We start from the raw sequence: 16,675 nt of genomic DNA, 5'->3' as shown, positions 1-16,675 counted from the left end.
ATTTATCACTTCTGAGATTTTTAGATACCAAAGGAATCAAGAAAAAACACAAATAATGCCTTACTTGATGAAATGCAGTGATCAAACGCGATAATTCCCAATATTTTCAATGTTTACCAAGCACTTTAGCTGCTGTTGTCCCTTCAGTTCTCGCTTCTCTATACCTTCATTTCGCTTCACGTTTGGAATTCTAAAGTTGGGTACATGTCTCTCACACTTACCCCGACTCCCACAATTTTTTTCAGCGCACAAATTCAACATTTTGGCGGTTTTTAACAGGTAGGAAAGTACCCGTTTCTAGCATTAATAACATATACCGGAAGTGACGGATGTCTTCCAGTTGGATTTAGCGGCTCCGTGCGTCGAGCCCTATGACCCAGTGACCTTTCGTGCAACCCCCCTATATGAGTGGTGAAGGTCGGTGAGTGCACTGTAATTTGAACCAAGTCACAAGCCTCAATCATTGCGTCGCAGTGTTTGCAGGTTGCGTGACTGCAGTCTCTGTCATTCAGCTCTCCCACCTACCGATATAAAACTGCGCCTCATCCTTGCACATGTTGGACCTCGCATCCACTTCACCCAAACAGATTCCATCATAGGGTCATAGAGTGATACAGCGTGGAAACAGGCCCTTCGGACCAGCTTGTCCACACCGGCCAACATGTCCCAGCTACACTAGTCCAACATGCCTGCACTTGGTCCATAACCCTCCAAACCTGTCCTATCCATGTACCTGTCTAACTGCTTCTTAAACGGTGGGATAGTCACAGCCTCAACTACCTCCCATGGCAGCTTGTTCCGTGATCTAACACCGTGAAGATAGTAGTGTTCACCATCATTGTGATCTCCATGACTGGAGCTTTATAAAGTCACAAGGGGCAGATAAGGTGGATGGGCTCAGTCTATTCCCTGTGTATGGGGTCTAAAGCTAGAGGGCGTATTACCCTTTCCACACGGAGGGTGGTGGTATGGCATAAGCTGCCAGAGGAAGGGGGTGAGGCAGGTACGACAACAACATATAGAAGACCCTTGGACAGGTATATGGATAGAAAAGATTTAGAGATATGGACCGAGAGGTTTTGAAGGATATTTGGTGAAACGTGGGCGGCATGGTGGCGCAGCAGTAGAGTTGCTGCTTTACAGCGCCAGAGATCTGGGTTCGATCCCAGCTACGGGTGCTGCCCGCACGGAGTTTGTACGTTCTCCCCGTGACCTGCATGGGTTTTTTCTCTGGGAGCTCCAGTTTCCTCCCACATTCTAAAGATGTAAAGGTTTGTAGGTTAATTGACTTGGATAAAATTGTAAATTGTCCCTCGTGGGCCAAAGGGCCTGTTTCTGTGCTGTATCTCAAAATGAAACTAAACTAAGTGGGTCGAGTTTAGATGGGGCATCTTGGTCAACGTGGACGAGTTGCGCTGAAGGGCTTGTTTCCGTGCTGTATGTCTCTATGACAGAATTAACAGGTAGATAAAATAGTTTTGGGTGATTGAGAGCAGTGGGATTGGGGATAAGTGTTGGCCAAAGGAAGGTACCCAGTTCATTGAAATTTTGATATTCAAGTGTAGATGAAGTCCGTGACTTACGCCTGTGTTTTCTGGGAAGCACATAAACATAGAAACATAGACAATAGGTGCAGGAGTAGGCCATTCGGCCCTTCGAGCCTGCGCCGCCATTCAATATGATCATGGCTGATCATCCAACTCAGTATCCTGTACCTGCCTTCTCTCCATACCCCCTGATCCCTTTAGCCACAAGGGCCACATCTAACTCCCTCTTAAATGTAGCCAATGAACTGGCCTCAACTACCTTCTGTGGCAGAGAATTCCACAGATTCACCACTCTCTGTGTGAAAAATGTTTTTCTCATCTCGGTCCCTTACCCGTAAACTGTGACCCCTTGTTCTGGACTTCCCCAACATCGGGAACAATCTTCCTGCATCTAGCCTGTCCAACCCCTTAAGAATGTTGTAAGTTTCTATAAGATCCCCTCTCAATCACAGCTCTGCTGTGGACCCGGCCTCTGCATACAGGGAGGGAGGGAGCAGTGACGAACGACACAGCCTAGGGTCTGACCTGGAGCTGTGCATCCCACCCTCTGAGCAACCTCTGGCCCCGGGAAGGTGCAGACACACAAGAGGTGATGCGATGAGGCGAAATGGTGCAGGAGGAAGGCACATTGTGGAGCACAGTGGTGACATGGATTGTCCATTCAATGGTCCAGAATGTAGAGGAACTTGATAGCTTAAAGCTAAGCCCATCCGTCAAACGCATCGCCAAAGTAAATTGCCTCCCACGACTCCAAAGAACTATGAGGAGTCGAGAAGAAGTCATAAGTTCATCAATTATAGAGGTAGAATTAGGCCATTCGGCCCATCAAGTCTACTCCTCCATTCAATCATGGCTGATCTATCTCTCCCTCTCAACCCCATTCTCATGTCTCCTCCCCAGGACCACTGACGCCCCAACTAATCAAGCATGTTTCATTGTCATATGTACCGGGCGGTGATGTGGACCCATGTTCGTCATGGAGTCATAGAGTCTTACAGCGTGGAAACAGGCCCTTCAGCCCAACTTGCCCACACCGACCAACATGTCCCATCTACACTCGTCCCACCTGCCTACATTTGGCCCCGTATCCCTCCAAACCTGTCCTGTCTATGTACCCATCTAAATGTTTCTCAAGGGTTGCAGTAGTCCCTGCCTTAACTACCTCCTCTGGCAGTTCGTCCCATACACCCACCTCACTTTGTGTGGAACAGAAGCCCCTCAGGATCCTATTAAATCTCCCACCCACCCCCATCACCTTAAACCTATGTCCTTTGGTTCTCAATTCCCCTTCTCTGGACAAGAGGTACTGAGTGTCCACCCGATCAATTCCTCTCATGATTTTGTACACCTCTATAAGATCACCCCTCGTCAACTGCGCTCCAAGGAATAGAGCCCTAGTTGTCTGTGTGTGGCTGAATGGTGCGCCTCTCTCCCAGCGCCTTTACCCTGAAGTCATCTGTTGGTCGCTGTGGGCTCTACCCAGGGCTGCAGATTTCCGTAGCTACATTTGATTGATTTGTGTAACAGGATCTCCCGGGATGCAGAGGAGGAGAGAGAGACAGAAAAGAGGGGGGGTGTGGAAATAAAGCAGGGCTTGGAAAGTGAAACTTATTGATTTAAGCTGTAAATAATATATGAGGATGAACTGAGGCAGAAGGTTTAGCCAGTCTTTTCCGTGCTGGGTTATAGAGAGGCTAGGATCACCACTGCTCTCTTTCATGTGCAGTAAAGACTTTGTTCTCTGGGGCCGAGCTATGGATTAGGAGACTCTCGATGCCACGGAGTGCAATCTCGGTGGCTCTCTCCTGAAGATGTTTTCAGCTGGGATGTGAGAGGAATGGTGTACCAGGCTGGTGCATAAGTGTCACCTCCCTCCAACATGGATTCTGAGGAGGAGAAGTGGATTGAAGACCATTGGGAGGACTGGTAGGCAAAGGGCCCAAGTCCAGCGTTACGTTCTGTCTGTGCACCGGTTTACAAGTTGGTGGACCCGCAGAGATTTAGCTTGTGCATGGAACTCTCCGACAGAAAGAACCAGAGGCTTATTCCTCTGTACAAACCAGTCTCGGACACTCCTTGTTAAAATATCCTGGCTCCCGGCAATAGATTAAGTATTAGAAGTCCGGGTTTTCCAGGAATGGCGAAACGGCAACTTGTATCAAAGTGATCTCTTTTTTCCTCTTTAATTTCACTGGGGAAAAAAATAGTGACCTTCCTTAAAATAATGTGTTTGCTTGATTTTTGTGTGTTGCTGGATGCAATCTGCTCACTGTGTGGCAAAGCAGATGGCTTGATTCATTGTATAAGAATGTTTATTTGTGGGTAGAGACAAAGGAAATAGTCGTTAGACACAAAATGCTGGAGTAACTCAGCAGGTCGGGCAGCATCTCTGGAGAAAAGGACCAGGTGACGTTTCAGGTCGAGACCCTTCCTCAGACTGAGAGTCGGGGGAGAGAGAGAGAGAGAGAGACGAGGGATATGGAATGTACATACGTATGTACCTATATCTCTCGTTTCCATCTCGCCTGACTCTCACAGTCTGAAGAAGGGGCTCGTTCTTCTATTCCTTCTCTCCAGAGATGCTGCCTGTCCCGCTGAGTTACTCCAGCTTTTTATGTCTACGCTGTAGACCAGCATCTGCAGTTCCTTCCTACACAGAAAATAGTGGTGTTTTGCCTCATTCTGATCCTGAAATGACCCTGAATTTGCTCTTTGACCACACTGTGTTCTGATGCTTTATATTAATTTGCTTCTTAAAGGTTAACGGTTAAAGGTAAACTCTTTGCTTGCAAGGGCTGTTACTGTTAGTGTGCATTCTGTCTCATTGGGCTATTCTGTTTGCTGCAATGTGCAATGTACATTTGGGGAGGGCCACATAAACAGCGCTGTTGTAGACCAGGGTCCTGAACACAGCGAGGTAGACCTCGCTGGAAGAAGTCAGCATTGCGCAGGCAGAGTTGGCGTCAAGTTATCGATCAGTGGTGCCGGTTCTGCACCACAACTGAAGGCTTTCAAGGTTAAGCTTCCCTCTGCGTGTTGGGAGACGAGGGTTGAGCAGTCAGGGACTGGGGCAGAGCTGAGCGGTGAGGAGACTGACGGCTGTTAAACGGGGGGGGGGGGGGGGGTGAAACAACTGCTTCAATCAGCCCTCAGGGTGGTCAATCTGTGGAATTCATTGCCACAGCAAACAGTGGCGGCCAGGTCGATGGATATATTTAAGGCAGAGATGGATAGATTCTTGATTAGTACGGGTGGCAGGATTATGGGGAGAAGGCTGGAGAATGGGGTAAGGAGAGAGAGGTAGATCAGCCATGATTGAATAACAGAGTAGACTTGATGGGCCGAATGGCCTAATTCTACTCCCATCGGGTGAACTTGTGCATGAAGTGATGTCCAGTGGATCATTCCCATTCATATTTTCCTTCCTGCTCAGCAACGACTTTCCATTCCACCATGTTTAGAACATAGAACAGTACAGCACAGAAACAGGCCCTTCGGCCCACAATGACGGTGTCGAACATGTTGCCAAGTTAAACTAATCCTCTCTACCTATGAATGATCCGTATCCCTCCATTCCCTGCAGATCCATGTGCCTATCCAAAAGCCTATTTAAAAGCCATTATCGCTTCTGCTTACACCACCATTTCTGGCAGTGTGTTCCTGGCACACACTTCTCTCTCTGTAAAAATAACCTGCCCCACGCATCCCCTTTAAACATTTCCCCCCTCTGACCTTATACCTATGCCCTCTAGATTTTAATATTTCCACCCTGAGAAAGAGGTCCAGACTGTCTAGCCTTTCTATGCCTCTCATAAATATTATATACGTCTATCAGTTCTCCCCTCGGCCAAAGTATCCCACAGCCCTATACATTTTCACCCTTTAGTTCATAGTGCCCTCCATAATGTTTAGGACAAAGACCCATCATTTATTTATTTGCCTCTGTACTCCACAATTTGAGATTTGTAATAGAAAAAAATCACATGTGGTTAAAGTGCACATTGTCAGATTTTAATAAAGGCCATTTTTATACATTTTGGTTTCACCATGCAGAAATTACAGCAGTTTATACATAGTCCCCCCCATTTCAGGGCACCATAATGTTTGGGGCACAGCAATGTCTTGTAATTGAAAGTAGTAATGTTTAGTATTTTGTTGCGTATCCTTTGCATGCAATGACTGCTTGCGATTCATGGACATCACCAGTTGCTGGGTGTCTTTTCTGGCGATGCTCTGCCAGGCCTGTATAGCAGCCATCTTTAGCTTATGCTTGTTTTGGGGGCTAGTCCCCTTCAGTTTTATCTTCAGCATATAAAAGGCATGCTCAATTCGGTTCAGATCGGGTGATTGACTTGGCCGCTCAAGAATTGACAATTTTTTAGCTTTGAAAAACTCCTTTGTTGCTTTAGCAGTACGCTTGGGATTATTGTCTTGCTGTAGAATGAACCGCCAGCCAATGAGTTTTGAGGCATTTGTTTGAACTTGAGCAGATAGGATGTGTCTATGCATTTCAGAATTCATTATGCTACTACCATCAGCAGTTGTATCATCAATGAAGATAAATGAGCCAATACCTTCTGCAGCCATACATGCCGAGGCCATAACACCCCCACCACCGTGTTTAACAGATGTTGTGGTATGCTTTCGATCTTGGGCAGTTCCTTCTCTCCTCCATACTTTGTTCTTGCCATCACTCTGATATAAGTTAATCTTCATCTCATCTGGCCACAAGACCTTTTTCCAGAACTGTGGTTGCTCCTTTAAGTACCTCTTGGCAAACTGTAACCTGGCCATCCTATTTTTGTGGCTAACCAGTGGTTTGCATCTTGCAGTGTAGCCTCTGTATTTCTGTTCATGAAGTCTTCTGTGGACAGTGGTCATTGACAAATCCGCACCTGATTCCTGAAGAGTGTTTCTGATCTGTCGGACAGGTGTTTGGGAATTTTTCTTTATTTTAGAGAGAATTCTTCTATCAACAGCTGTGGAGGTCTTCCTTGGCCTGCCAGTCCCTTTGCGATTAGTAAGCTCACCAGTGCTCTCTTTCTTCTTAATGATGTTCCAAACAGTTGATTTTGTTACGCCATTTACAGTCTATAGAGACGTGATAAAGGAATAACGTTTAGTGCAAGCTAAAGCCAGCAACGTCCGATCAAAAATAGTCCGAGGGTCACCAACGAGGCAGATAGTAGTTCAGGACTGCTGTCTAGTTGTGATAGGATGATTCAGCTGCTTGATAACAGCTGGGAAGAAACTGTCCCTGAATCTGAAGGTGTGCGTTTTCACACTTCTATACCTCTTGCCCGATGGGCGAGGGGAGAAGAGGGAGTGGCCAGGGTGTGACTCGTCCTTGATTATGTTGCTGGCCTTGCCTTGGCAGGGTGGTATAAATGGAAGGGAGGTTGGCTTGCGTGATGCTCTGGGCTGCGTCCACAATTCGCTGCAATTTCTTGCGGACTTGGATGGAGCTGTTCTTACCATTCACATTAAATGTGCCGCACTGTAGAAGCAAACTCTGCTCCTGATGGTCATTTCTATGCACCATGGTTTAGACTCGAGGGAGAAGATTAAACCACAAGGGCAGCACAATGGCCCAGCGGTGAAGTTGCTGAACACAATGCCAACAAACTAATCTCCTCTGCCTCTGCCTGGATGTGATCCATTTTCCTCCATTCCTGTATTTCAAAGTCACTTCAAACGCCCCCATCATATCTGCTTCCACCACCAGCACTGGCAGATGATTCTGGCACCTTCTGTAAAAATAACACGCCCCACACTTCCACTTTAAACTCTGCCCCTCGCATGCTAAAGCTGTGCCCTCTATTCTTTGACATTTCCACCTTGGGAAGGAGATTTCACCGTATATCCTATCTGTGTCTCTCGCAGTGTTATACATTATACATTCTACTGTCTCCCCTCAACCTCCGACGCTCCAGTGAATATGATGGAAGGCCAACCAACCTCTCCTTATAGCTAGTACCCTCCAATCTAGGCAGCATCTGGGAAACCTCCTCGGCACCCGCTCCAAAGCCCCCACATCCCTCCTATAATGTGGCAACCATTTCTTGCCTTATGCCTCTCGGTGACCCTTGACCCTCATCACATTGAGAGTCATATAGTCATACAAGCACAGAAAAAGGCCCTTCGGCCCTACTTGCCCATGGTGTCTGCACTAGTCCCAACTGCCCATTTAGCCATATATGTGCAGGAGTAGGCCATTCGGCCCTTCGAGCCAGCACCACCATTTAATATGGTCATGGCAAATCATCCAAAATCAATACCCCGTTTTTTCCCCCATATTCTTTGATTCCGTTAGCACTACGAGCTAAATCTAACTCTCTCTTGAAAACAAGACTTTTCCTATCCATGTACCTGTCCAAATTTACGTTCAATATTGTTACAAAATACCTGCCTCAACCACCTCCCCTGGCAACTTGTTCCAGATACCCTCTGTGTGAAAATGTTGCCCCTATGGTTTGGGGCAGCACAGTGGTAGAGCTGCTGCCTTACAGCGCCAGAGACCCGGGGTTGATCCTGACTACAGGTACTGTCTGTGTGGAGTTTGTATGTTCTCCCTGTGACCATGTAGCTTTTCACTGGGTGCTCTGGTTTCCTCCCACATTCCAAATACATGCAGGTTTGTTGGTTAATTGGCTTCTGTAAATTGTCCCTAGTGTGCAGCATAGAACTAGTGTGATTTGGTGATCATTGGTCAGCGTGGACTCGGTGGGCTGAAGGCCCTGTTTCCACACTGTATCTCTAAACTAAACTAAAATACTAAACAATGAAAATCCTGTTAAAAATAGCATTGCACGCACTCAGACTCAGACAACACACAAAATTATAAACTATACCAAGATTGCACAAGTTTCCAAAAGAAAGAAAACCGCACCAAAAAAAGACATGGGCACAAAACACAATTTAAAAAACAAGTCCATGGTAGTGGAAGAAATGATCCATCGTTATCTGTTTAAGAAGGAACTGCAGATGCTGGAAAAATCGAAGGTAGACTAAAATGCTGGAGAAACTCAGGGGGTGAGGCTGCATCTATGGAGAGAAGTAATAGGCGACGTTTCGGGTCAAGACCCTTCTTCAGACCATTGAAGGGTGACTGATAACTGATCTGTTGTTGAGGTAGGATTAGGGTTATTTAGGTCAGTTCAAGAACCTAATAGTTGTAGGAAAATAGCTGTTCCTGAACCTGGTGGTGTGGGTCTTCAGGCCTCTGTACCTCCTGCCCGATGGTAGCAGCAAGACTAGGGCATGGCCTGGATGATGGACTGCCTCGATGATAGTTTAGTTTAGAGATACAGCATGGAAACAGGCCCTTCGGCCCACTGAGTCCGCACCGACCAGCGATCCCCGCACATTCCCCAGGGCAAGATCATCTCTGACCCCTCTCACCCTGGCGACAAACTCTTTGAATCACTTCCCTCTGGAAGGCGACTCCGGACTGTCAAAGCTGCCGCAGCCAGACATAAAAACAGTTTTTATCCACGAGAAGTTGCTCTACTCAACAGCCAAAAATCTGTAGCCTCCCTTTGATCTGGTATTTTGTTGGTTCACATGCTTGATCAATGGTGTTTTATCATTAATGTTTTATTATTATTAATGTTTAGTGTTTTCTGAGTCATTCGTAATTGTCACTGTATGTCATGTTGTTACTTGTTAACACAATGCTACACACATTAGGGACAATTTTCCATTTATACCAAGCCAATTGACCTGCAAACCTGTACTTCTTTGGTTTGTGGGAGGAGGAGAACGTACAATATACCAGCCTCTTGAGGAAGTGCCTCGTGTGGATGCTTTTGATGGAAGGGCTGACTGTGCCCATGATTGACTGGGCTGAGTCCACCACACTCTTGTATTTCTGTGCATTGCAATTGACGTGCCAGCCCGCGATGCAACCAGTCGGGACACTTTCTTAAATACACCCGTAAAATCGGAGAGGGATCAGATCTGGAGCTGAGCCAGTGCACTCCACCAAAGTGTACTCCACACCAGTGTGATTGCGCCCGTCACTGCGGAAGTCCGGTGGCGTGGAATCAGCTTTACTGAGTGACCGAATGCAGCAGAATGGCGCTCGAGTAATGGGATTAACACTGGCCGCCGGGGGAACATTAATCAATTGTCTCGTAAGCTCCACTCTAAAAAAAGGCCTTCCTAGGTCATTCTCGTCAGCGATCAGACGATGCATAATCTTCAATCTTGTGCAGACATTGCGTCATTCCATTTCGAGTGAAGATCTAATGCAAAATGTCTCAGATTTTTTTTAATGGAAAGTGTAGCCAAAGCATTACGTGAGTCGTGCTCAAGTATTCTGCACCGTACACGTCCACCCTTCAGTCCACCCCTCCGGTCAGTTGCCACACTGGCTGCTGGCTCAGGGGCACCATGCTTTTATTTTTCTGGAACGGAACAAGGAGCGAAAGAGATGAGAGAGGGTGGTAGGCACTGCCCAGTCCGTCACAGGTACTGATCTACCTGAGATATATCGGAGTCGCTGCCTCTAGATGGCAGCTAGTAAGACCCACACTACCAGGATGGTGAATCTGTGGAATTCATTGCCACAGAAGGCAGTGGAGGCCAAGTCAATGAACATTTTTAAGGTGGAGATTGACTGATTCTTGTCAGGGATTATGGGGAGAAGGCAGGAGAATGAGGTTAGGAAGGGGAGATAGATCAGCCATGATTGAATGGCATAGACCTAATGGATTGAATAACCTAATTCTGCTCCTATAACTTATAACAAGTTATAACAAGGAAACCTGAACGGAAACCTCTGGAGACTTTGCGCCCCACCCAAGGTTTCCGTGCGGTTCCCGGAGGTTGCAGGTGGTTGCCGGAGGTTGCAGGTAGTGGAAGCACGTAGGGAGACTGACAAAAACCTCCGGGAACCGCACGGAAACCTTGGGTGGGGCGCAAAGTCTCCAGAGGTTTCCGTTCAGGTTTCCTAAGTGGGACACGGTCATTATGAACCACCTTGGCCACACTCTCATTTCACTACTATCATAGGGAAGAAGGTACAGGAGCCTGCGAACTGTGACCACCAGGTTCAAGAACAGCTTCTCGCCAATAACCATCAGGCTCTTGAACACTAACCTCAATAAGCAAGTTCGGTATTCCGCAAAACGCAAGGAATCATGGGATTTGTCAAAGGTCATTCGCCATAAAGAAAAATCGAACGAAGCGCTGGCTGAAGAAACTGTGTATAAATTCTTATCTTTATTCATAATTTATGTGTAAAAATATCTTTAATCTGAGGGACAGGGGGTGCCGTGTGGTCACATTGCAGGAAAATTAATGTATTCCAGACTGGAACAAGTTTATAATAGTTTATGTCAAATTTCACTATTCTGCTCATTTCAAGGCAGTGGAATTCTTCAGCCTCATCTATGAATACGAATGAGCAATGACATTCTGGATTCCAGAGAGACTCCCATAAATGATCAACTCATGCCCCCCAAAGGAACAGGTACAAAGCGCTGCAGCAACTCAGCTGGGACAGGCAGCATCCCCGGAGAAAAGGAATGGGTGACGTTTCGGGTCGAGACCCTTCTCCAGAGATGTTGCCTGACCCGCCGAGCCACCGCAGCTCCCCGTGTGCATCCCCGCCGATGACCAGCGCTCGGCCCCTGCCGGCACCGCTAGGGTCTAGGGTAAGACACTTGGGATTGTGATGAGGAAATGTCGTTTTGCTCAGATGGTGGAGAAGTTGCAGAATTCTCGACCCCATAAGGGCTGCGGAGCCAAGTTACTGAATGCGGTGAAGGAGGAGGTAGGTGAATTTCCAAACAACAAAGGCATCAAGGGATATGGGGAGAGACAGCCAAGATCGGAACGAGATACAGGACAGGCCCGAGGGGCCGAATGGCTTAGGTCGTGCTCTGCTTCTATTTGGCCCATTATGTTGGTGCTAGCCCTATTGGGATTTTTCATGGAAAAAATATTATTTTTCCATGAATAGTGAAAAGTCATTGTGAGAAGTTTATACCACAAGCATTATGTGTTGAATTTACATAGCGGGTGTGTGCGTGAGTGTGCGTGCATTTAACGGAAATCTGTTGTAGGCCTCTAGTTGAAATGATGAATGGAAAAGTTCTTAACTCTCTGGTGTGACAAAGTTCTCAATGGATGACCCATGTTAATGCACCATTCTTCACTACTACATTAATCTGCATAAATACTAATACAGTGTAAGGACATAGAAATGTTATCTATTGCTGCTTTAACTTATCGACCGGGTTATAAAGTTTCATACATAGAGCATAGAAGAGAACAGTGCAGCACAAGAACAGCCCCTGTTTCTTCTTGCTTCCAGTCCCCCACCTTTCCCACCATCTGTATTCAGTCTGAGCAAGGGTCCCGACCCGAAACGTCACCCATCCTTTTTCTCCAGAGACGCTGCCTGCCCCCGCTGAGTTACTCTAGCACTTTGTGTCGATTTTCGGTGTGAACCAGCATCTGCAGTTCCTCCCTGCGCACCTGGCCACCATAAGCCAGCTGTGTGTGGAGTAATACCCCTGTCCCACTTAGGAAATCTGAACGGGAACCTCTGGAGACTTTGCGCCCCACCCAAGGTTTCCGTGCGGTTCCCGGAGGTTGCAGGTGGTTGCCGGAGGTTGCAGGTAGTGGAAGCAGGTAGGGAGACTGACAAAAACCTGCGGGAACCGCACGGAAACCTTGGGTGGGGCGCAAAGTCTCCAGAGGTTTCCGTTCAGGTTTCCTAAGTGGGACAGGGGCATTAGGCTGCAGAATGTCGCCCTTGTACTTGGACCCGTGCTGACCCGGTCTACCGCTCTGTGTCACTCCGCAGGTTAACCCACGACATAAGTCTGGAGGAGTTTGAAGATGAAGACTTGTCGGAAATCACGGACGAATGTGGGATCAGCCTCCACTGCAAGGATGGTCTGGCAACTCGGGTAAGGGCTCGTGATTAGTTACCACGCCGGAGATCAGCACGCTAGTGTGGGCTGGGGGAAGAGGGCAGCCAGAGGAGCAACAAGGAGAGGAGGTGTGACAGAGGGGAGCAGAGATCAGCTATCACTGCTCAAATAATGAACTGCTATCTACCTCATTGGTGACCCTCGGACTATCCTTGATCACACTTTGCTGGCTTCACCGTGCACTAAACGTTATTCCCTTATCCTGTATCTGTACACTGTAAATGCCTTGATTGTAGTCACGTATTGTCTTTCCGTTGACTGGATAGCACGCAACAAAATCTTTTCACTGTACCTCGGTACACGTGACAATTTTTGTTTAGTTTAGAGATGCAGCGCGGTAACAGGCCTTTCGGCCCTCCGGGTCCGTGCCAACCAGCAATCTCCACACATTAACGCTATCCTACACACACTAGGGACAATTTACATTTAAACAAAGCCAATTAACCTACAAACCTGTCTGTCTTTGGAGTGTGGGAGGAAACCGAAGATCTCAGAGAAAACCCACGCAGGTCACGGGGAGAACGTACAACCTCCGTACAGACCGCGCCCATAGTCGGGATCGAACCCAGGTCTCTGGTGCTGTAAGCAGCAACTCTACCGCTGCGCCACCGTGCTGACAATAAACAAAACTGAACTAAGCTTAAGTTGGGCAAAGGGAAGGGAGGTTCAAGGTGGAGCTTTTTATCTGAAAAGAAAATCACTGAGATGGAGGCAGATACGATAGTGGTGTTTAAGAGGCTTTTAGATAGGGGCAGGGAATGGAGGAGCTTTCTCATCCGAAACACGAAGCTGGTGAGAGTGGCGAAAGCAGGGTTGCATGGGGTTGGGAGGTGCCGAGCAGGCACTGCATCGTCCAGGCAGAGACGGCTGCAGGCCAAGTGGCAGAGGGGGGAATGAATAGACATAGCTGCTGACTGGTCAGCTTGGACACGGATGGCCGAATGCCCTGTCCTGCTGCTGTGTGACTGTTTCACGATAGCCTTTGTGGCTTGGGAATGCCGTTGGTGTGGACAATTACTACACCGACTGGGTTGGCTGAACTCACATAGAGAGGTTTATTTACAGTGAAGGAGGATGGTGGGGAGAAGGTCGAGGTTTCAAGTGGGAAGCAGTCCCTTGACATCGGTCCACAGGTGAGGAGGCACTTGCAGTCTCCGGCGTGTGTCCCAGCGGTTCAGTCTTCCTCCAAAAAAATGGTTTTGATGGTGTCGAGCTTGTCCCGACAGCTCAGTCTTGCCCCAACTCCGCAAGGGGAAGCACAGCTAGCGGAGCGACACCCTGCCTCTCTCCTGCTTCCTCTTCAGGGTTGGCAGCAACTGTCCTTGGATCTAAGGAATAGGGTTGCTGAAGTGCAGGTGGGCCAGTCCAATCCGGGCTAATTGGATGCAACAGTTGGTCTCCTGGCGTGACCTCAACTCAGTCCAGCGTACCACTGGTTTCCAGCAGCCAGCTGCTGTCCATGGTGCTGATCTTCAGCTCCTCCTGTCGGTAGCCCGCATCGGTGCGGCATTTAGGGAGGGAGTCGGGGGAACTGGAGCCCAGGAGAGTGGGGGAGCCTGGGACCTAGAGTAGAAGAACTGGGGCCCAGAGTGGGGGAACTGGGGCCCCAGAGAGTGGGGGGAACCTGGGCCCTCGAGTAGGGGAACTGGGGCCCCATGGTGTCGAGTAACCAGGATACCAGCCAGCATTCAGGATGAACAGGAAGCAAGTCCTTGGTGAGTTGAAGGGCAGTGCGTCTGAGAATCATCTGGTGGGACAAACACTGAACCAGATTATTGGAGTCTTTCTTTTCAAGAAAACCTGATAAGCAGTTAAAGTGGAACCATGATAACACTTGGAAAGTTTTGCATAACATTGAATAAAGAGTTTTGCAGATGCAGGATTTGGGTAGATGGAACGATATTAATATTGCTACACCACCCTTCACACTATCCAGGCATCCCAGGACATTGCACTGCCTTTGAAGTGCCATGATTGCTCTGATGAAGGAAATAAGATCGTCTTTGCTGCACATCTGATATAATCCAGGGCAACCATGGGTCAAGGCGATTTTCTCCTCAGCCGTCTTTGTTAAGAGCTGGTAATTTAATATATCATTGCCCTCCAGCTGTGTGTAACTTCCGCAAACTGTCCGATGTCATGGTGGGAGGGAGAGAGAGATGTGGGGGGGTGGGGTGGGGGGGGAATGAGAGGGTGGAGAGAGAGGAGGGAATTAGAGGGTGGAGAGAGAGGGGGGAATGAGAGGGTGGGGAGAGAGAGGGGGGAAATGGGTGCCACAATGTGGGGAGAGAAATGGAGAGGTAATGTTGCAGTAAGGGGAATGAGAAGTCGGGCGAATGTCACATTAGAAGGAGTGAATTGTACAGTGGAGGGGAGAGAGGGAGTGTCGTAGTGGGGGGGAGAGAGAGGGAGTGTCATAGTAGGGGGGAGAGAGAGGGAGTGTCGTAGTGGGGGGGAGAGAGGGAGTGAGTGTCACAGTGGGAGAGGGGAATGATTGAGCATCACAGTTTGAGGACGAGAGGGAGTGAGTGGTGCAGTGGGGGAGAAGAGAGGGAGGGAGTGAATGATACCGTAGGGGGAGAAAAGGGGGGGGAGTGTGAGGTAAGGTGGATCAGGTGCAGATTACTTTAACAGCATCATGCCTAGCATAGATATTGTGGGCCGAAGGGCCTGTTCCTGCACTGTGCCATGCTCTGTTCTATAATGCAGCCTGTGAATACTCTGACGAGCTGCTGGTGGAGAGGTGACCTCCACAAGGTCTCCGTCCACAGAGCAATTATCCACAGACTGCCTCCCATCCTCGCGCCTGCAGACCCAGTCCTTGGAGGCCGCGCTCCGGGGACGAGACACTCGAATCCAGGGTCAGAAAAAAAACCCGACGTGCGTCCTGATTTAGTTCCTCCTCAAGGGCAGATACAGGTGCTTTAGAAATGATCCCCAGCAGAAATCTCACTGTGATTTGCCTGCATTGGTTACCACGGAGAAATCCTGATTGCAACAACCCAGAAAGATGCAGAGAGATACAGGCCCTTCAGCCCATCGAGTCCGTGGCATACTTCAAACATTCATCTAGACTAATCTGCCCACGACCCTGTTTTATTCTCCTGTTGTACCCATCAAAGATTGCATTAATTACCAGCACTCTGGGCGATTCTCAGAGGTGGCACAGTGGTAGAGTTGCTGCCTCACAGCACCAAACACCCAGGTTCGATCCTGATTACGAGTGCTGTCTGTGTGGAGTTTATACGTTCTCTCTGGACCGCGTGGGTTTTCCCCGGATGCTCCGGTTTCCTCCCACACAGTTCCTCGTCTGTAGGATAGAACTAGTGTACAGGTGATCGCTAGTTAGTGCGGACCCGGTGGGCCAAAGGGCCCGTTTCCACGCTGTATCTCTAAACTAAATTATTTAATTGCGGCACAGTGGCACAGCGATAGAGCTGCTGCCGCGCGGTGCCAGACACCCGGGTTTAATCCTGACCACGGGTGCTGTCTGCGTGGAGTTTGCACGTTCTCCCAGTGACCGCCTGCCGTTTCTCTGGGTACTCCAGCTTCATCCTGCATTCCAAAAGATGCGCAGGTTTGTAGGATGATAGGCTTCTGTTAGTTGCCCTTGTGTGTGTATGACATAGAACTAGTGTGAATGGGTGATCAATGGTCGGCATGGACTCGGTGGGCTGAAGGGCCTGTTTCACATGCTGTATCTCTAAGCTAAACAAAAGCAAACCAACCAACCTCAAAAAAATATGCAATGTAAGATGGGGCATTTACAGGGTTCTTCAGTGTTTTTTTTCGAGTCACTAAAACAGGCCCGTCAGCCCAACTCACCCACGTTAACCAGGATTCCCCATCTACAATGGTCCCATTTACACATTTTTCACGCATATCTCTCTAAACCTTGCCTATCCATGTACCTGTCCAAACATCTTTTAAATGCTGATGTACCACCTGCCTCAATTACCTCCCCTAGCAGCTCGTTCCATAGACCCACCACTCTCTGTGTTGAAAACCTACCCCTCCGATTCCCATCAAATCTTGCTCCTCTCGTCTTAAACCTACGCCTTCGGGTTTTTGATTTCCCCCGCTCAAGTTTAATTGCACTGGGAACCACCAGACCTGTGAAACCTACCCATCCCTTCACCAAAATTCTCACATAGAAACATAAACATAGAAAATAGATGCAGG

At 48.3% G+C, this 16,675-nt stretch overlaps 1 protein-coding gene across 3 annotated transcripts in view; it reads left to right on the top strand.

The window, feature by feature from the left end:
* mapk8ip1 (mitogen-activated protein kinase 8 interacting protein 1) overlaps positions 1-16,675 on the top strand; it is an 87,376-nt gene that overhangs the window by 30,934 nt on the left and 39,767 nt on the right. For 2 of the 3 annotated variants that reach the window (XM_033038799.1, XM_033038801.1), the window contains exon 2: positions 12,364-12,469. In XM_033038799.1, coding sequence (XP_032894690.1) covers positions 12,364-12,469 — 106 coding nt within the window. Of the gene's footprint in view, positions 1-3,217; positions 3,474-12,363; positions 12,470-16,675 lie in introns of those variants that run through there. The other variant, XM_033038800.1, reaches the window with a different exon arrangement.

Source organism: Amblyraja radiata, chromosome 20, assembly GCF_010909765.2.
Source record: "Amblyraja radiata isolate CabotCenter1 chromosome 20, sAmbRad1.1.pri, whole genome shotgun sequence".
In the NCBI taxonomy this organism is placed as follows: Eukaryota; Metazoa; Chordata; class Chondrichthyes; order Rajiformes; family Rajidae; genus Amblyraja; species Amblyraja radiata.
This window is presented reverse-complemented; position numbering and strand designations above follow the sequence as displayed.